Genomic DNA, 22021 nt, shown 5'->3' with positions numbered 1-22021 from the left:
CCAATAAAAGATATTACCTCACCCACCTTGTCTCTCAAATATATGTAATGAAGCTAAGGAGGATTCCTTAAGAATTGGGAAACTGTAGGAAGGCACAGCATTTCATTCTTCCTTGAAATTCAGCATGTCCATGTTAATTCACAAAAAGGATTATTTTCAATTCTTCCAATCCTGGAACAATCCAGAAAGGATAGATTCCTCAATAAGGTTGTTTTAATTCCAAATGGCTCCTCTGGGGAAGCAAACTAAAGGAGGTAATTTTGGATTCTATAATATATTTCTAATACTCTCTCTCCTAAGAACACTTTGTCTTTTTTGAAATTCAGGTCTAGATAGGTATCTTGGCACGTTCAGTTTCACATGGTTCATTTCACAAGGTACGGAATGATAACCATCACTTTGAATACATAATCTGGATGTGAAAGATGTATGGGACCTATTATTTATTGTATTGGTCTTCTTACTGAAGCACCTGTGAGGCCTAGCCATTGTGCTAGAATCATAGAGTATTAGGGTTAGAAGAGACCTTAGGAGGTCATCTAGTCCAATCCCCTGCTCAAAGCAGGACCAACAACATCTAAATAATCCCAGCCAGGGCTTTGTCAAGCCGGGCCCAAGAGGTTTTTAAGGATGGAGATTCCACTACCTCCCTAAGTAACCCATACCAGTGCTTTACCACCCTCCTAGTGCAGGTGAGGGCAAACTTTTTGGCCCAAGGGCCACATCAGGGTTGCAAAACTATATTGAGGGCCAGGTAGGAAAGGCTGTGTCTCCCCAAACAGCCTGGCCCCTGCCCTCTCTCACTTCCCGCCCCCTGACTGCCCCCCTCAGAACCCCTGACCCATCCAACCCCCCCTGCTCCTTGTCCCCTGACTGCCCCCTCCCAGGACCCCCACCTCTAACTGCCCCCCAGGATCCCATCCCCTATCCAACCCCCCCTGCTCCTTGTCCCCTGACTGCCCCCTCCCAGGACCCCCACCTCTAACTGCCCCCCAGGATCCCATCCCCTATCCAACGCTCCCTGTCCCTAACTGCCCTGACCCCTATCCACACCCCCGCCCCCTAGCAGGCCACCCAGGACTCCCACACCTATCCAGCCCCCCCGTTCCCTGACCACTCCCCCCAAACCTCCACCCCATCCAACTACCCCCTACTCCCTATCCCTTGACTGCCCCCCAGAACCCCCTGCTCCCCGCCCCCTTACCATGCTGGAGCCTGCCGCGCTGCCTGACAGGAGCGGTGAGCCAGAACACTGCTGGCGCAGCGCACTGAGGCTGCAGGGGAGGGGGAACAGTGGGAGAGGGGCCGGAGACTAGCCTCCCTGGCTGAGAGCTCAGGGGCCGGGCAAGACGGTCCCATGGGCTGGATGTAGCTCGCGGGCCGTAGTTTGCCCCCCTCTGTCCTAGTGAAATAGTGTTTCCGAATATTTAACCTAGACCTCCCCCACTGCAACTTGAGACCATTGCTTCTCGTTCTGTCATCTGCCACCACTAAGAACAGCCAAGCTCCATCCTCTTTGGAACCCCCCCTTCAGGGAGTTGAAGGCTGCTATCAAATCCCCCCTCACTCTTCTCTTCTGCAGGTTCTAGGTTCTGTACAAACAGAACAAAATAAAAGATGGTCCCTTCCCCAAGGAGCTTACAATCTAAGGCACGAGACAACCGATGGAGGACTACAAGGAAACAATGAGACAAAACTGGCCAGTCTGATAAGTAGTGGTCTCAGCACATCAACAGTCTGTCTATTGTCCAGTTTTTTATAGGCATCACAGCACAAGAGAGTTTTGAGGAGGGTTTTGAAGGTGGAAAATGACTTGAATTAGCTTTGCAGATGTTTATGGGGAGCATCTCTCAAGTGTGAGAGGCACTGTGGGAACAACCAGGAAGGTGCTTGTTTCAACAAGTGGGTGTTGGAGGCATCATGGGCCAGCTAGAAGTGCATTGAAAGCTCGATATCAAATGAGAGATGATAGGCAGAATGAAGCTAGCTAGATCATGAAGGGCCTTGAACAGAGGCTCTGACTTTCTGATTTCCCAGGGGGTGCTTGACCCCTGCTCTGCCCCCACTCCACCCCTTCCCCATCAGTTCCTGAATGGCTGATCAGTGGCGGGTGGGAGGTGCTGGGGCGGTGGGGGGAGGGGAGAAGCTGATTGGCAGGGTCTGGTAGTGGGTGCTAAGCACCCACTATTTTTTTCTATGGGTGCTCAAGCCCCAGAGCACCCACGGAGTTGGTGCCTATGGCCTTGAAAGTGAATAGGAGCAGCTTATGTTTGGTGTACTAGAGAAAGGGAAGCCAGTGGAGGGATGTAAAGAAAGAGGTGAGATGGTCAGACTGACAGGCTATGAAAAGGACCTTAGAAATGGGAATCTGAATAGGGATATGAACAGGGCAAAATTGCATTTGTTAAGGCTAGAGAGAAGGCTGTTGCAGCAATCGAGACGTAAGATGATGAGAGCTTGGACAAGAGTTTTAGCTGTGTGGATGGATAAAAAGGACCATACCTTAGAGATGTTATGCGGAAAGAATTGGCAAGACTTAGGTATAGCCTGGATGTGAAGATCTAGAGAGCATTCTGAGTCAAACATCACATCCAGCTTATGGGCCTGAGTGACAGGTAGGATTGTGGTGCTACCCAAGGATTTTAATTATTCACATTTTATATGTAATAATCCTACAATCTAGTCTAGAATTGTTTTGTTCTCCTCCTAGTATTACATGGTCTGATTTCCACATGCTTGGAATTAAAGACATTAATCTCTGACCATCCTCCATTCCTGCTATGATGAGGCCTACCAGATTCTCTCTTTCACATATCCTCATGATAGATAGTGGACGATCAGGTATTTCAAACTATACTTCATACAACTATTTGGCCTCGGTGGAGTCTTAAGACCACTGCTCTTGGCAAATGGGACATGCAGGGGTTGTGCTGCAGTGGAAAGCCCCTGGAGGAATTCCACTCTATGATTTGGATAGGATGCAGCATACACTCCCTTCTGCCTGTGGGCAGCTCTTTTAGTCAGACTAGAGAGGGGCAGGATCAGACCCCTTCCTCCTCCCACACCATCCAGCCCTTTTGGGTGAAGTTAATGCTCTTGCTTCCTACAGAGAGACCCATTGTGCTAAACAGTACAAAGCTGAGGTAAAGCAATAGTTCAGGGAACACTAGTTATGATCCCATCCTTTAGCAAGATTATTTGCTTATATAGTTTGGAAAACACTAGAAGAACATTAAAGACCAAAGACCCTGAAGTTGGCTTAACTAAACTGAGATTGTTAGGGCCTGCTTCTACTCTCAGATCATATGTGTACTGAAGTCAATGTAGTTACATTGTTGTGAAAACAGCGTAAGAGAGAAGAGTCATTAGTATTTTTTTCTGTGTTTAAACTATTTCTTCAAGGAATGACGGCAATTCAAGACAGCTGTAAACTGTAGAGAACTTTAATAATTAGCTACAAGACATCAGAAAAGTACTTTGATGGTTGTTCTTCATGACTTTCTTTGCTGCTTAATGATGATGAACGGCATTTACTAGTAGTGCTGTGAGAGCCTAAAGGCCTCAAATCCACTCAGCTGGGAGAAAATGCAGAGTCTGGCATCCAGCTTGAGTAGCTAGACTGATGTGCAGGAGATGGGTGAAGAATCCACCTACCAGAGGCTGCAGAATAGCTGCGGATTTGTTCTAGGGAGGCTATTGCTTCCAAAGGCTGATATACATTATTCAGTCCCTTACATGGGGGAGGGCTGAAGGCTCTCATAGCAGTGGATTCTGCATTCTGATCCTTCCCAGCCTGCCCATGCATTCTTTACAGCTGCCTCAAGAGGCCACATTGGCCCGTTCTCTGAGAATTGGATCTTTGCAGTGGGAGGTGGTGTATTCTGGAGCGGAGTGGTGAATTCTGGGTTAACTTTCATGGTCAGGGTATAAACTTGCAAGAATTCCTTGTGCTGGAGCTTGTCTGGAACTGCTGTTGTTTTCCACCGACACTAGAAAAGTTTTTCGCTTCTTCTTTTGCTGCACATAGTCATCAGGGAACCTTGCAGATCTGTAGGGACAATCGGAAGGGAAGATGCTAGAGTCTCAGTAGCCAGGCTTAGTAACTGGTAATGGGGATCCACTAGTTGTTCTATTCTATGCCTTTTGGTGGGGTAGAATCACCAGCAAGGCTGTTTTGAAATTTTGCTGGGTTCTAGATTGTTATGGTTGCTACTTCTTGTCTGAAGATGGAGGAGGGTTCTGATCTCAGCCTGCACAAGATGTTGGTTGTTCTAGGAGGTGAGGGGTGTTCTGTGAACATAAGAATGCCACTACTGGGTCAGACCAAAGGTCCATCTAGCCCAGTATCTTGTCTTCCAACAGTGGTCAGTGCCAGGTGCCCCAGAGGGAATGAACAGAACAGGTAAACATCAAGTGAGCCATCCCCTGTTGCTCATTCCAAGCTTCTGGCAAACAGAGGCTAGGGACACCATTCCTGCCCATCCTGGCTAATAGCCATTGATGGACCTATCCTCCATGAATTTATCTAGTTCTTTTTTGAACCCTGTTCCTTAAATCCAGTCTGAAAATCAGATCCATTGTGTGCTGCTTACTTGAGTCTCCTTTTTAGTGGGGACCCTGACATTATTTCAAGGTCCCAATTGCCTTGGGATATAACATATTCCTGGGAAGGAGAGACCCACAGGGTATGTCTACATTGCAGTGTAAGCCTGGGCTCAGACTCAGGCTTGAGGCCAAACCCTGGTTCCATCTTCACACAAATCTCTCAGACTTGGCTCAGACCCAGGGTCCTAGGACTCTGCGTGGGTGGAGGGCTTGAGCTTGAGTCAAGACAGGACCCAGGGTTCAAGATCTGTTGCTTTACAGTGTAGATGCAGCCCCCCGACTCAGATCCTGGGAGTCCACCAAAAGTATCCCACAATCTCATGTGCTGACGACCTTTGTCCTCTCTATCATGAGCACCATCAATTGACTCCAGGGAAATGGAAGCAACTCCCTTTGTTCTAGTGCAGGAGTTCGGGGAGTTAGCATTTAACCCTTCCATTATTTTATTAACTCTGAGCTGCAAACACCTTTGGAGAATCTTCTCTGTTTACAATGGAGGATGACCAGAAGAATCCTTGCAAAGTGAGCTGCTTCATGGTCATGGGAGTACACCCAGATTTTGATGAGTCTTTGGTGTGAGGCCAGCAAAACAGTGGACTTTAGTAAAAGTACCAGGAGTGACTATGCAGAGCAGCAAATAGCGAAGAAGTTAGCAGTATCTGATATCTACTGGATCGGTAATCAATGGAGGGAGTGGATTAAGCAGCTCAAGACCAAGTACTGAAAAACCAGGGACCAAAACTGCACCTTGGGCAACTCACTGACATCATGCCTGTTTTGTGAGGAATTTGGCTGGGTGGTGGGTACAGAGCCAATTGTGGTGCATGGTGACCTGGTCAGCCATGATGGTGCCCTGCTGGCCCCCAAATCCATCTTGGGGATTCATAGGAGCCAGCAGCAGGTGCTGAGTGAGGTCAGCACGGTGACTCTGTTGTTGAAAACAGTCCCAAAGGAAGCTTTACCGTAGGAGCAGCACATCCTGGGGCCATATTTGGAGGAGCTTTTTAATGCCCCACCTGAGGAATGGCCTGCAGTGGAACTGGCAGTGGATGTGAAATGGATGGAAGCTGCCCTAGAGCCTGGTAAGTTTCTGGCTCCATTTTAATGTTTATTAATATAGGAATGGAAGGGATTTCTGTTCTGTGAACCTATGCAAAAATGATTGAAGCAGTATGCCAGTGAAAGTGAATTTTTACTGGAAAAGTGCGGAGTTTTGCAAGGGCATTCCTGTTTCTTAAAAGTAATAACCTTACATTACCATGCCTTTAAGCACATTGCTCTGTAATTACTCAACAATGGTGGAAGGAATCTGCTGGAAACAGTGAACTGTTGATGGGGGTGGAGGGGTGGGGTGAGGAGGAAATGTGTTCCATTTACAAATAGCCCATTTCAGTTAACTGCAGTCCATAGGTGACAAAAGCATTTGTCCTAAGTATGACTGGGGTTTTAAACATTGTCCAGATATGTGCTGGGAGATGCGGGGGGAGGAGGGTAAGCAGGGTGGCAGTGGAGGTCTGTGTTTACATGAAGCCATAACAGGCTGAGCATGTGGAAGCTAATGCAGCATTCTATTGATTTTTCTCATGAATTCTGACACAATCCTGGGTGCTGATAGCTGCAAACTGTTCCTGTAGCAGGAACTCCAAATGGGTAATAACATTTTGGGGAAGGGTATATTTTGCAAGGCCACCTAGGTAGCTGCCCAGCCCACTCCACTTGTAGATGTGCTGTTCAGTCACTGTACATTTGAGTACGTTGGTTGCATACGCTGCAGGTTTCCTACTGGCAGCTTGGAATAACATCTCCTTTTGCACGGCACCACAAAAACTGTTACGTCCTCTAAAATGTGGAAGGCCTAAAACAATAGCAAAATCCTTTTGTAGCATGGTCAGACTGCCCCACAAACCCAAGTTCTGCAATTTTGGGGAGGAGGGTTTTTGTTTTTGTTTTTAAACTTGCCATTGTCTTTGCACTTCTTTTGCTGCCAGTAACCCAGGTGTGTCCAGGGAGCTTCTGTGGTCTGAAACATCCCTCTCACAATACATTGAAGTTCAGTCTGGGAAAGTAATATTTCATGTCCTTGAAATTCCACAAGGATTTTTTCTGTGCTCCTCTTTGAGACGGTAACCCTCTGTGTCCTGTCCTATTCCAGGCTCCTTGATCTCTACCGTCTGCAGCACCTCCACAGCCACCACACTGCATCAGAAGACTGGGTCAATGGACTTTCACGGATGATTCCAAGATGAAGCGTTTCTCTGATGAACTTATGGCTGAACTTCTGGACAGGGCCTAAAAGCAGGTCCAGTACCAAAGACGGAGGAACTTGTGGCTAGAGGAAAGTCATGGCTCAGGATGGCTGCACAGATTGAGGACATGGCTTCAGCACAGGAGCAGGCCCTTGTTTTGCAGTTCCTGGAACAGGAATGGCAGCTAAGGGAGGATGACAGAACTCATCAGAAAGAACAGTGTCAGCAGGTGCTATCAATAATGTCTGCAAGAATACTGGCTCCTGCTGCATCACCCACACCACGGCCTGAGTCCCCGCTGTGGTACCCTGTGCTGAAGTCCAGAAACAGCTTGGGCCACTCCATGGCTGAGTGGCCCATGCAGTCAGCCCCTATGAGCAACTGGGCAGGGCAGCTTTGCCCCATGAAGTCCTCCATGTCAACCCCCTGCCCACTGGTTGCTTCCGCCCCTCTTCCTCAGTGCCAAGTGTGCAGCAAATGTGGAAGAAAAGGAAAGGGGAACAATGGGCCAGGGGACATTCAACAGTAGGGAATTTCTGTCTTGAACATAGTTTCACGGTTTGTGCTCGTTCGTGCACATTTTTGTCAGGTTTTGCTGTGACAGGTGTTTTGGTGTGGTAATGGCAGCTGGCCTGCCAGGAAATGGGTTAACATTATACTTTTCTAAGGCATGTTTATAAATAAAGCTTTTTATTTGATCAAGAAAGTTTATTGATATTGCTTCATCACATCATACAATAAAAGTAACCACATGATCAGGGACAGTTAGGAATTAGTATGCAAACACTATTCCTTAGTACACTGATTCCATCAATCCGTACATCAATCGCTTCCTTACATCAACCCATACTGTGAATCAAGCCCCTCCCAGCATCCCATTTGAGTGGTGAGGTCATTTATAAGTATATTGCATGGCAATCAACTCCCCAACAATCCACAATCAATCAACCCCTCCCCCTCCCCGACAAGCACATTCATAAAGGTAATATTTCCCCTCATCCATTGGCCCATGCAAGTCCATAGTCATAGACTCATAGAACTGGAAGGGACCTGGAGAGGTCACCTCAGCCAGTCCCCTGCACTCATGGCAGGGGTAAGTATTATCTAGACCAGTGGTTCTCAACCAGGGGCCAAGGGCCCCCTGGTGGACCACAAGCAGGTTTCAGGTAGTCCACCAAGCATGGCTGGCATTAGATTCACTAGGGCCCAGGACAGAAAGCTGAAGTCCTGCCAGGCAAGGCTGCAGCCTGGGGCCCCAAGCCCTGCCACCTGGGGCTGAAGCCGAAGCTTGAGCAAATTAGCTTTGTGTTGGCCCCTGTGGGGCCCTAGGCACTTGCCCTCCTTGCTACCCCCTAACACCAGCCCTGGCTTTTATATGCAGAAAATAGTTGTTGTGGCACAGGTGGGCCATGGAATTTTTATAGCATGTGGGGGCCTCGGAAAGAAAGGTTGAGAACCCTGATCTAGACCATCCCTGACAGGTGTTTGTCTAACCTGCTCTTAACAATTTCCAATGATGGAGATTCCACAGCCTCCCTAGGCAATTTATTCCAGTGCTTAACCACCCCTGACAGTTAGGAAGTTTTTCCTAATGTCCAGCCTAAACCTCCCTTGTGGCAATTTAAGCCCCTTGCTTCTTGTCCAATCCTCAGAGGTTAAGAACAACAATTTTTCTTCCTCCTCCTTATAACATGCTTTTATGTTCTTGAAAACTGTAATGTCCCCACTCAGTCTTCTCTTTTCTAGACTAAACAAACCCATTTTTTCCAATCTTCCCTCATAGGTCATGTTTTCTAGACATTCAATCATTTTTGTTGCTCTTCTCTGGACTTTCTCCAATTTGTCCACATCCTTCCTAAAATGCGGCACCCAGAACTGGACACAATACTCTCCGCAGAGTAGAGCAGAAGAATTACTTCTCGTGTCTTGCTTACAATACTCCTAATGCATCCCAGAATGATGTTTGCGTTTTTTGCAACAGTGTTACACTGGTGACTCATATTTAGCTTGTGGGCCACTATGACCCCCAGATCCCTTTCTGCAGGACTCCTTCCTAGGATGTAAGCCAAGCAAAAGGAGATACGCGGGATCCCTGGAATGGCAGTGGGGACAGAAAGATGAATGTCATTTGGTGGGCATAATGTTCCAGACTGTCCATGGATGTAGGCTCCCGATGGGCTAAAAACTCTGCCATGGTGACCTTTTCTAGTATAAACCATGTTGATATTCATAAATCAAACTCTGTGGCCCACGAGGGCCTACATAAAAATGGAGTTGTATCTTCTGTGGTTTCGTGCTCCTAGAGGAGGGCAAACTATGGACACAAGTCCAATTAAGGCCCCTGTGCAGTTTGGCAATCCCATTCTCCCAAGGGAAGCAATTACTTCAGCAATATTCTAAACCCACCATCTTGGGGCAAGCCACAGACTTCATTGCCTCAGAAACCTCTGCCACCACTTTCCCCACAGTCAACATTCCAACACCAAACAGGTTGGCAACAGAACTGTAGCAGACTGGGATAGCCAGCTTCCAGATGGCTATGGCAACTTGCTTCAGGACTGGCATAGTTGCCTTCATGTGGGTGTCTTTACATTGGAGAGTCAGGGCAAGCTGCTCACAAAGCTCCAGCAATGTAGCTTTCTTCTTGCAAAAGTTCTGGTCTCACTACTGGTCATCCCAGGTCTTCAAGATAACGTGGTCCCACCAGTGTGTGCCTGTGGCCCTAATCCAGAAGGACCAGTCTACATAGTGGTATCAGCGGCCGTACTGAGTGTTATGAGCAGCATCAGCCAGTTTGAGTCTTCTATGTCTGTGTCCTCCTCCTACTCCATCATAAGCTCTGTCAGGGGCCTTTGGTGAGCCAGAAAATGTTGCCAAAATGTCCAGCATCATCTCTTGGAAGCTCTGCCCATTTCCTAAAACAGGAATGAAAGCACAATCCAGAAACAGGGTAACAAGCCTTGTGATTGCGGGAGAGGGGGGAATAGATGTGATATATCTCACTTTTAGCAAGGTTTTTGTGACTGTCTTGCTTGACCATCTCATAAACAAACTAGAGAAATATAGCCGAGACAAACCTACTGTAAGCTGGGTACCCAACTGACTGGAAAAGTGCACTCAGAGCAGGGTCCTGCAAGGATCTGGTTCTATTCAACATCTTCATAAATGATTTGGATAATGGCATAGAGAATACATTTATAAAGTTTGCGGACGATACCAAGCTGGGAGGGGTTGCAAGCGCTTTGGAGAACAGGCTTAGAATTCAAAATGATCTTGACAAACTGGAGAAAGGGTCTGAAATAAATAGGATGAAATTTAATAAGGACAAACACAAGATATTGTACTTAGGAAGGAATAATCAGTTGCATAAATACAAAATGGGAAATGTCTGCCTAGGAAGGAGTATTGCAGAAAAGAATCTGGTGGTTGTAGTGGATTACAAACTAAATGTGATTCAACTATATAATAGTGGTGCAAAAAAAGCAAACATCATTCTGGGATATATCATCAGGATTGTTGTAAGCAAGACATGAGAAGTAATTCTTCCATTCTACTCAGCACTGATAAAGCCTCAGCTGGAGTACTGTGTCCACTTCTGGGCTCCACACTTTGGGAAAACTGTAGAAAAATTGAAGAAAGTCAAAAGGAAAGCCACAAAAAATTATTAAACCTCTAGAATACATGACCTACAAAGAAAGATTGAAAAAAATGAGTTTGTTTAGCCTGGAGCAGAGAAGACTGAGAGGGGACAGGATTAATCTTCAAGTACATAAAAGGTTGTTATAAAGAGGAAAACGATGAACTGTTCTACCTAACCACTGAGAATAGGACAAGAAGTAATGGGCTGAATAAAGGGAGATTTAGGTTAGACATTAGGGGAAAACTTCCTTACAGTAGGGGTAGTTAAGCATTGGAACAAATCACCGAGGGAGGTTGTGGAATCTCCATTGTTGGAGGTTTTTAAGAACAAATTAGACAAATGCCTGTCAGGGATGATTAAGATTATTCTTAATCCTGCCTCAGTGCAGGAGACTGGACTAGATGACTTATGAAAGTCCCTTCCAGTCATATGGCGCCTTCTCCATATTGTTGTCTCTGGCTGCTGGCAGCATGGAGACCAAAATGACCTCATGGCAGGATGTGTTGGCAGGTTGTTCAAACTTCCTGTAATGTGCAGGGTGGACAGTTGAGTTTTTCCACATTGCATCATGATCAAAGGGCTAGAGCGGCCACGTTTCAGGAGGGCATTAGGGAATCTGGGATATAGCTAGTTTGACTTGTGGCTGCTTACTGCAGTGTGAACGCCAGAGCCCCGTGTTCTGAGCTCAGGCTAGAAAATTCTTAACCTGGGGTTGCTCAGCCATGTAGGTGCTCAAGCATTTGGTTCTCTAACATAGGGTCCACTGATCGAGTCCCACTGACCCCGGGCTTACGTTGCAGGGTAGACATACCCACAGGCCATTCTGCCTTGCTGTTCAGGACAAGTTATCTGTGGCGGTGGATGTTATGACACTTGGAAGCCCCATAGCTGCAGAAGCTCACTGATGATGTCAGTGAATCTCCTTGTAATCTGGTAATTGTCATTCTTTGCCGCATCCTGTTAACTGGTAGATAATAATATAAGAATAAGGAGGTATTTGAGAGCGTTTGCAGGCTGGATCTGACAGCCATTTAAACAATTTTGCCTTCAGCTGCACATTCGTAAACATACCATAAATTCCCATGAATAGCTAAGCTGCGTTCTGGAGTTACCGGAATCTGCAGAGCACTGCAAACTCTACTGAGATGTATGACAATGAAGGGTTTAAACTAGTGTTCTTCATTGCAAGGTCCACCAGCCAGTGGCAGCTCCCATCAACCCTAAGTGTGGTTCCTGAAGTTCCTTCTAAGCTGCGTGGCCCTTTATAGCCTGCTGTGCGGCCACGCAGCAGGAACCTGGAGAGGAGAGAGGTAGGGGGTGGGCGGGAACTGGGGAGGGGAGCAAGTTGGGGCTTGCAGGGCTGCTGTGGGCCTCCGGCAGGGAGAGGGCTGGGGGGAGTCCTCTGGCCCCAGCCCGGGGGGAGTCCTCTGGCCCCAGCCCCAGGGCAGCCTGCCTGCACCCCAAATTCCTCATCCCTGGCCCCCCGCAGAGCCTTGCCCCCCACATTCCAACCCTCTGCCCCAGCCCTGAGCCCCATCCTGCACCCTAAACCCCTTATCCCCAGCTCTACTCTAGAATCCTCACCCCAGCACCCCACCCTCTGCCCTACTCTGAGCCACCTTCCACACTCTGAACCCCTTGGCCCCCCCTCATGTGGCTCTCACATTGAAGGTTTTTTGCCAAAGTGGCTCCCACTTCAAAAATAGTGAAGAGCACTAGTTTAAACCAATTTTAAAGTCATTGGGCCAGATTCAACAGTCACCATTGTTGTAACTTAATTGATTTCAATGAACTTTTGTCCACTGACAATAGTGGTGAATTTGGCCCTTGTTATGCAATGCCCAGAGGACCCAAGCCAAGTTCTTTGGAGTCAGGGGCTCTGATAGGAGTTGAATGGGACTCAGAATGAAGAGCTGGTTTCATGCATCAGCATAGTATCTGAAACCCACATTCTGTATTAATAACACAATCTGAGCTGTGACACAAGTTGATGGCAATGAAGGAACCTGTGAACCTTTCCGCTTTCTCTCTTCGTATCATGCTCCATACTCATCAGAATTGTCAGCAGCCAGAGCTGTGCCTCAGGCCCAGAAGATGCAGCTGAAAGCACTCAGTATGGCAATGCTTGCATTTAAAGCCCTTTCAACAAGGGCAATCCCTTTCTGTACCGGCTGGGAGTCCGGGCGCATTGACTGAGAGACAGACCCAGGAATAGTTCATTAATGTAGATATCAAATGCTGGGCTTCAAACACTGACCAGTGTGAAACCCTGTTCAAAAGTGCTCCACAATCTGACAGAGAGCCAGCCTGTATCAGGAGGGATAAAAGAGAGAAAGAAGCTGCACAGATATAGAAGATCAAATAATTGCCTTTTAACGACAGTGATTACACATAAACTACACAATAATGAATTTATTGTCGGGCTCAGGATATGACTAAGAGCAACGAACCATGGAATGGCTTACCAGCTGCAGTAATACATTCATAATCACATGGAGTTTTTAAATTGAGATTGGAGGAAAGAGATGCTCTGGTTCACCCACGAATAATTGGGTGTGATAATGTGCACTTATATAGTAGGGAAGAATAACGTGCCCCATTGCAGGAATCAAAGGGTAAAATTCTATGGCCTGTGTAATGCAGGACATCATACTAGGTGATCATATTGGTCTTAAAAATCTAACAATCTGTGTTCTTTCTCTAAAAGGTTTTAGGCAACTAGCTGCTTGGAGAAGCTCATGAAGAGGAATGAATCATTTTAAAAAAATATGAGTTTGCTTTTTATCTGCAGCATCTGGGCTCTTACTAGCTCCATCAAATATGAGTTTTACCGCAAAATACTTGTATGGTATTTAATTTCCTCCTGTTCTCTCTGGGCACGGAAGATGGATGTTATTGTGAATCAGATCATTTACAACCTGCTTCAGAATAGTTCTGCGAAGTCAGTGTGTATCCTTAATGCCAACAAACACACACACACACACACAAACCAAAAGCCCCTCTTTAACCATTTGAGGGTTAGCTATAGATCATATTACACTAATACATCTCAAATTGCTATGATAACAATGTCCTATACTATGCAAAAAGTGCCCACAGCCATTTCCATGTCCTTATAGGATCTTAGAATATCAGGGTTGGAAGGGACCTCCAGAGGTCATCTAGTCCAACCCCCTGCTCAAAGCAGGACCAATCCCCAATTTTTGCCCCAAATGGCCCCCTCAAGGATTGAACTCACAACCCTGGGTTTAGCAGGCCAATGCTCAAACCACTGAGCTATCCCTCCCCCCAATTTTCCTATGTTTACTTGGTAGTAGCAGCACTTTCATGGTCAGTTACAATGATTTCTAGTCATCTAGTTACTAGACATCTAGTTTCATCTTTGTATGAAAATAATATGCCACCATTCTATCTTCCCCTCTTTGCTCTGAAGAGGTATTTATCTCAAAAGTTTGAACTATCTATTAATCATAGTTATAGTATGTTGAGCACTATAGTATTTAGATTCCTGAACAAAGCAAGAAGGCACAAACCTTAACCAAAAAAGAGCTGTGTTCTCAGCTTTCGGGTGTTCAGTCTCCCTCTGTGTACAGCAGGTAAAAATTGCATTCTGTGAGTTGTGGCTCTAGCTGATCTGAATGCATAGTTGCATAGATTCCCTCCAAAGTGGCAGTGTATCTATGCATTAGCTTCTCCTGTCAGTTTTGAAAGGAATGCTATTTAAGCCGCATTTTTAAATGTGACATATTAAGTGGCACCAGCCAAATAAAATGCACCTACAACTGATATGTCAACAAACCCTACATTTGGTCACGTAAACCATTTAACTTCTCAGGTAAACAGCTACTTACCCAAATGAAAATGTGATCTGTTCAGACAGTTATGGGATTTTACACATTGACTGAGTCCATGGGCATTTTTTCCTGGTTGAAACTCACATTAGTACATTTGAAAATTTGGTCTTATGAAAGATCTCATCTCTCAGGTACCTTCAGATAATCCCTGTGCACAGCCTGTTTGCTAAGTGTGAAGGCTTAACATGTGTCCCATGGTAATTATCTTGTAGTGTCAGGGTAACTATTTTTCCAGGACCTGATCAAAGCAGAACAACAAGATAACAATTACTAAGGAATGGGGGAATGAGTCAGAGAAAATAAGAACTGTCCTTGATCTTTGCTCAGAACTAACCCCCACCCAAAGGTATGAGACTTGAAAAAGTTTGGTCATGCCATCTCTCCCCCTAGACATACATCCCACCTCAGCATTTCCTCATTCTGAGGGGAACCAGCTGCTGATGTACTGAGATATCACAAAAGGCTATTTTTGTGTTAGTTCCGGTCTGAGAACAATCAGTAAATGCTGCAAATTTGGTGTGATTACCAGCCCAGGTTCTAAAGCTTTCGTTTGAGTAAGTGTGAAGAAGTATCCAAACTGCTTAATCTTTGGAAATGTACTAGTTTCTTATAATTTTACTTGATTGTTTCAAAAGTAATGCAGGCTGCATGCTAATCATTATTGTATCTATACAAATATAAAGCTAAATTTACAAAATGAGGCCTGTTAGCTATGCTTGCAAAATATGTGCGTGCAACTATTTTATGTGCAAATATCTGTGGTTGCAGGTACAAATGGGCTAGTTAGATGTATGCATGTGCAAAAATGCTTGCACGTGGCCTTTGTACAGGAACATGCATTTGGATGTAGACTTTACGGGCTCAGCTTTGCCGTCAACATTTGGCCCATTGGGGCTTATCTATGGCTTTCACCAGTAAGCTAAGGAATGTTTAAATATGTCTTCCCTGTAACTTAGTTTAAAAGTTGTTTTGAAAGTTCTGTGATGGCTCATTTGACACAATTTATTTCAGGTTCTAAACAAAATGAACTGGAAGCAGAAAAGCTGCAGCTGTTTCTTTAACATAAAAAAAATGAAAAACAATTGTGCATTCTTATTCGGCTTCCAAATACAATTATGTACTCTTGTCCTTCTGCTTAAGACACTTTGGGTGCTAATTTGACTAAATTAGCATGAGCTGCAGTGACTGCACTATCTTCTTTACACAAAACACAGAGGAAACTAAAATTTGTTGTCTTTTGTTAGTTTTAACTCCCCTTCTCCAATACATAGAGGAGCTGTGAGAAACACTGGGGTTTAATTTGTAGAAACCTAGCCTCAATATTAAAAATATGTTTGTCTCCCTCATATAGAATGCGAATCTTTAATTTCTTCGAAGATCCATCTGTGACTGGACCTGTATTCTGCTGGTTACTGATGGTCCTAAACACAGTCAAAACGAATCTTCCTTAGACACTGAAGAGACACAGCTGCACCCAGCTATTCAGAATGGTTAAAAGAACTGTCTAACACAGCTCTAAAGGAGAAAAATCACAATCAGTAAGTGGCATTAAAGGGGGTTGAACTGACAGATTTGATTCCATTATGCATTCACTAATAGAGCTTAATATCAAAACCCATTCCACCTAATAATAATCTGCCATTCAGTACTGATATCATTACTTATTTGTCAGAAAGATACTTACATAAAACCACACACACCCTTTATGTCTTCTTTGTCTGCCCTTTTCTCTGTCCCTCTCCTATGTACTTTTTATGATCCACCAATTATGTGATCAAGCTTTTGGGTTCTGTGTTACTCTGCAGGGTGCTTCATTTAATAATCGTCAACATTTACTGCTGCCATTGTATAATAATAATATATTGTGACATGTAATTAATATTGCTTGCTGTTCCTTTACTCATGTTGTAAAATCTCAATAAAAAATAAAGTTCTCACTAGGCAAGCTGTGTGTAAATATATTAGCTGACTATTTCGCAAAAAGGCAGGCTACCTCAACACTAATAAATCTTTGACACTACACACTTTGGAGTGTTTTTTCTGTTTTACAGGGAAGTCTCAATCTTTCAACCCACTGACGTAGGCTATAATCAACTGTGGCTGATCTAAAAAATGCAACAGATAAGATAGCAATATACCAGCAGGGCCAAATGCTGAGAACCTTATGCAGTCAAATGCCTGAATATGATCTCAGTAAAAAATGAGTAAAGTCGTAAATGTTTGACTTATGATAAGGACGTCGTTCACAACCACTTCATTGGGTGTCTGCCATTCTTTTCAAGTTCTTTTATTTTCAGAATCAAATTTGAATTAGAAAAAGAAAGCTACTATTACCCATTTAAGTTAACCTTTGAAGTAATGTTCTACCATAGTGTGTTGTGGCTTAAGCCTTCATGATAAAATTTTCCAATTTAGATGCTTAAAGTTATGCTTCTGAATCTATATATAGGCATGTAAATAAGTTGCTGGATTTTCAGAGGTGCTGATTACCTGTAATACCCATTTACTTTAATGAAGCTCAGCACTTCTGATAATTAGGTCATTCATTTAGGTACGGAAATATGTATTTGAGTGCATAATATTAAACTTTGAAAACTTTGTTCTGAGCTTTTGAGGAAGAGCTCTCCATCTTCATCTATAACAGTGAATAATTCCCCTCCACCTAAAATCTGTCTGCTCATTGGCAAAGACATATTGAAACACCTGACAATTATACTTATTGTAGGTAAGGTGTGTGTGTGTGAGAGGGGGTGAGGAGACATAGGAGAGAAAGTTCACAATTTAGATTGTGTGGCTATGATCAGAAAAGCATAGCAGTAACTTACTTATTCAGCAGAGCTGTTCTGTATGTATACACAGTGGCCTGTTCAACTTAGTGACAACTATATTTTAACTACTTGTTACACTTGTAAGCACTGCAGAGCCAGTCCAGCTACAGGTGAGTAAAGTGGCTTCTATTCTGATTCATTGCTACGTTCCAGCTGCAGAATCTTTATCTCTGGTGATGAGGCAGAAAGAACAGCTTGACTTTGGGTGAATTTGCAGCACTGGAAGAATTAGGGCTAGTCTAAATGGGAAAATTATACTGGCATAAGAACATAAGAGCTACCATGGTCCATCTTGCCCAGTATCTTTATCTCTTACAGTTGCCCATACCAGAGCTTCAGGGGGAGAGTACGGAACAGGGCAATTTTGGAGTGATCTATCCCTGTCTTCCACTCCTGGCTTCTGATAATCAGAGGTTTAGGATTGCTCCAAGCATAGGGTTGCATTCCTGACTATCTTTGCTAATAGTCATTGACAAACCTAGCCTCCATGAACTTATCCAGTTCTTTTTTTTTTTTTAAACCCATTAATACTTTGTGCAATCACAACATCCCATAGCAATGAGTTCACCAGGTTAGTTGTGCACTGAATGAAGATGTATTTCCTCTTGTTTGTATCAAACGTGCTGCCTATTAATTTCATTGGATGACCCCTGGTTTTTGTATTGCATGAACGAGTAAATAACTCTTCTCTAGTCACTTTTTCCACACCATTCATGATTTTATAGATCTCTATCGTATTCCCCCTTAATTTCTAAGTTGAACAGCCCTAAATTTTTACTCTCTCCACACATGGGAGCATTTTTGTTGTCCTTTTCAGTTCCATTGTATTCTTTTTGAGATGGGGCAACCAGAACTGGACATGGTATTCAAGGTGTGGATACACTACAGATTTATATAGTGGAATTATGATCTTTTTCTGGTGTAACCCCTTTGGGGTTTAGAGAGCATAGCCTCTTTAAATCTTTGTGTTCAGGGGTGGAAGGCAGATTGTTCCGGGAAGAGGAACTTTTGTTTGGTGGGTGGGGGGAGCATGGAGAGAGTGAGAGTGAGAAGATGTGTGTGTCTAGAGCTCCAGACAGAAGACCTTCAGTAAGCAGGCCATCACGTAGGGAAGCAGCCGAGAACCTGCCCAAAGCCTTGGGGAGACAGAGCAACCAACTGGGAACGCCCCAGGACAGGGGCCAGGAAGAGCACTGTACCAAGGAGGAATCACCCAAGAAGGATAAACCAGAGCTGGACAAAGTATCACCGCTGCCCAGAGCCGTATGGGGCTGTGAGTACTGGGGCTTGTGACTTTGCATTGGGAACGAGGGAGGCTGTAGCTAGCTAAGTGGGGAGATTGTTGCTGTGTGGGTTTCCAGAGAGTGTCAGAAGCAGGCACCAGAGGGGTATGTTGGGGAAAGTTTACTGGCACTGAAAATGACCAGGAGCACCCAAGACTCATTGCCAGACTGGAACTCTACCCAGGACTCCTGAACACTGAGCGCAGATGCTTTTCTTGGTGTCTGCCCTTTCAGACTGAAGTACCGTTAGCCCTGAAGGGCCTTGTGTTGAATGTAACCCTGTTTTACTGCTCCCCTTATCTTTCCCCCTGTTTTTCTCCCATCATTCCTCGGTGATTAAATATTTCCCTTTCCTATATTCATTGTACTGTGTGTGTGTTCGTTCAGTCTGGGGGGTTTGGAACAGGTGCCCCTGGGAAGGAAGGGACTTTCCCTGCTGTGTTCCTGCACGTGCCTTTTCTTAGCCAGAGCTGCTTGCAGAGGAGACTCCATCTTGGCCACTAAAGTTATACTGTCTTATTTTTTATCCCTGTCCTATTATTTCCTAGCATACGGTTAACATTTTTTACTGCTGCTGTGCACTGAGTGGAAGTTTTCAGAGAACTATCCACAATGACTCAAAGATCTCTCTCTTAGGTGACAATAATATGGAACCCATCATTGTATAAACTACGGTGCGAATTTAAACTACTGTAGTTATGCTGGTATAACTCCCTATGTGGACATTTTTATTCTGGAATAAAAGTTTCCACACAAGAAGTTATACCAATACAACTAGTGGTTTAATTATACTCCTTCAATAAATACCCATATAACTAGTGAAACTTCCATATAGACAAGTCCTTAGAAACAAGCAAAACCAAAACCAAACCAGAACAAAAAAAATATACCCCACCTTTTCCACTTATACATTGATGTAATGTGATCTGGATTGAGAAACAGTGAACATGAAATTCAATGAAGGCTTTTTTTTAAAAAAAGCCCCAAACAAAAACCCAGAGCCACTTTTTAGATTATAGTAGGCACATTCCCTCTTCACTCTTCTATAGTAGTGCAATTTGGACCAAATCCCTACCTGGTGTAAATCGGCACAGGCCATTTGATTTCAGTGGAGCTAAACTAGTTTACAGCATTTGAGGGTCCAGGTCTTCATCGTTTCTGACTCAGGTTACAATAGTGTTGAATGATGAGATGACACAAATCTAATTTTCTATCCACAAATGATTTTTTTGTGTTACTCATCCATGATGGTTCTCCATCACTTTTTAATAAATTGCTGATAACCAAGACGTTTGGTTAATTCAAAACTACCTGCCTACAGTATAAATCAGTAGTGTGCAAGCCAAAAAAGGGAAATACTCGAGAAATGTCAGTTTCTGAAGGATCTATCCAAGTTACCAGCCACATCAGAAATAAACACTGCTTCCTCAGAATGGCTGTTCATTATACATTGGCCTTCAAAGGCAGTTGAACGATTTTTATTCTCTATACTCTAGTTGCACTCTCCACTGGACAAATGCTAGGAATATGCTGGATGCTTACTCATATGCCACTTGGGAAGCCCCAGCTACAGTGGGAACAGCAAACAAGTAGTTACTCTTGCAGATGAAAATGCTCGGCAAAGTTAAAAAAACCCAAAGGTATTTTTGCTTTGTGTCATCCAAGAAGTGGGGTGGTCCGTATCATAGACATAGTATTTTTGCCATGTGGGATAAAGTGTTTTTTAGGTTTCAGAGTAACAGCCGTGTTAGTCTGTCTTTGCAAAAAGAAAAGGAGTATTTGTGGCACCTTAGAGACTAACCAATTTATTTGAGCATGAGCTTTCGTGAGCTACAGCTCACTTCATTATTATTAATTATAAGTATTACAGTAGCACCTAGATTCCCCAGCTGAAATTGGATTCCCATTGTGGTAGACATTGCAAATACACGTATAGTAAGAGGCAGTTCCTGCCCCAAAAAGGCTTACAATAATAAACTATTTTATCACATTCTTTAATTGATATTATGTTATTAATGATGTCAGTGAGCCTACAGCATTAGATCAGTGCCTATTTATTATTTTAAATTGAAATAAATAAAATAAAAATCTAACCAAACTATTTTTAAACTGACACAAACTCAACTCTATTCATGCAAAGGCTGAGGTTTATAAAGTTGCCGAAGGGACTTGGAAGACAATGAATGAGAATTTGGTATTTGAATGCCCTATACGATGTTGAAAATCTCAGCCTAAGTCTCTAGATATGCTGTGGTTATCTGGCCAGCTAGAATTACAGTAAAGCTATGAAGCACATTTGACATACTCTTGTGTGTGTCCTCAAAGCCTAGCTGTCACTGGGCAAACTGGCCCTAAGGTGGAGTTAACTGTGTTTGTGCCAGATTTGGCTTGCCTCTCCAAGGCAATGAGTGAAGTCATTTGACAAAGGGTCAGCTCATGAGGAGCCAGGACTGCTGGGAGGTAAAGAACAGAACTGAGAGAGAAAAATGGGGGAGGTGAAGATGTTTAGGAGCCAAGCCTAGAAGAATGCCAGCCCTTTCTGCTGTAGAAAGAGTGGGAGGGCATCTCAGAAGAATAGTATTACAGGAAGAGGCCCTGGGAAGGAGTAGCAAGACAGACTGAGGCTATGGGTGCAGCTGGCCCACTTCTTAGAGATTGTTTTATTCACTGTAAGTGAAGCTGAATACAGGTTACGTTGAACAACCAAAACTTTATTAAACCCTGTGTGCTGCTCTGTCCATATGGCTGAGGTGCTTCCAGCTTCCTGTGTTCCCTGTTCTCATGGTGTCCCGTAATTCAATGACTGTCCCTCCAGGGATCGTGGGCCCTCTGACTCCAGTTTCACTGATCTGGATACATCTCCCCTATTTACAAACATTTTAATGTAAACCTTAAAAATAAGTAATTGATGTCCAGATGCTACCTCATGTCCCTTCAGCCAGAGGTTGCTAGGCCATAGTTGAGTTGAAGTTTTGTCTTTACCAGAGACTCTGCTAGTTAAATACTTTGGTCTCCTCTACAGGCAACCACACTTGGAGTGACCTATCACTGTCTGTCACCTGTCTTTGAGTCTAGTAAACTTGTTCTGTGCGGAGTCTCAAATCCCTCCCTGTGGGGTCGGCCTCCGGATGGTTTTCTTTTTTCTGTTCTGATCTCTATATTTCTGTAGGCTCTCTCAGGGTGTTGTGTCTGCTGGCTTGTTAGTGCCTCCTGTTCATTTGGATCACTTGGGTCTCTTGCGTAGTCATGTTGTGTGACCTGAGTGCCACTGCATCCCTCCTGACTCCTTTAGTCCACTCCTTCTGGTGTCTGTCTGATGGCTGGATCCTCACAGGAGTGCCTGTCTCCAGGGCTGGTAAGTCCTTGATTGACCTGTCATATTATAGTGACTGTCTTCTCCGTTTTCTTGCATCTCCTCGCAGTGGTATCTCTTGCCTTTGACTGCAACAGGTGTTCCCTCACAGGTAGCAGGGTTATGGTCCTTCTACTGATCAGTGCCTGTTCTGGACTTCTTTGGTACTGGTGTGATGTGGTATTCTTGTGTGCCAAAAATGCTAACAAGGGC

General features: G+C 44.3%; 1 protein-coding gene across 2 annotated transcripts in view; it reads left to right on the top strand.

Annotated features, from left to right (window-relative positions):
* The window catches only part of KCNS3 (potassium voltage-gated channel modifier subfamily S member 3), a 75273-nt gene extending 59124 nt beyond the window's left edge, over positions 1-16149 (top strand). The window contains exon 5 of one of the 2 annotated variants that reach the window (XM_084623336.1): positions 15697-16149. In XM_084623336.1, the coding sequence (XP_084479462.1) occupies positions 15697-15734 (38 nt within the window). In that variant the 3' untranslated portion in view covers positions 15735-16149. Of the gene's footprint in view, positions 1-6757; positions 7515-15696 lie in introns of those variants that run through there. The other variant, XM_084623335.1, reaches the window with a different exon arrangement.
* Positions 16150-22021: the final 5872 nt, after the last annotated feature.

The sequence above is a fragment of the Lepidochelys olivacea genome (assembly GCF_965140295.1).
Source record: "Lepidochelys olivacea isolate rLepOli2 genome assembly, chromosome: 3".
In the NCBI taxonomy this organism is placed as follows: domain Eukaryota; kingdom Metazoa; phylum Chordata; order Testudines; family Cheloniidae; genus Lepidochelys; species Lepidochelys olivacea.
The sequence above is the reverse complement of the archived record's forward strand: the minus strand, read 5'-3'. Positions and strand labels throughout refer to the sequence as shown.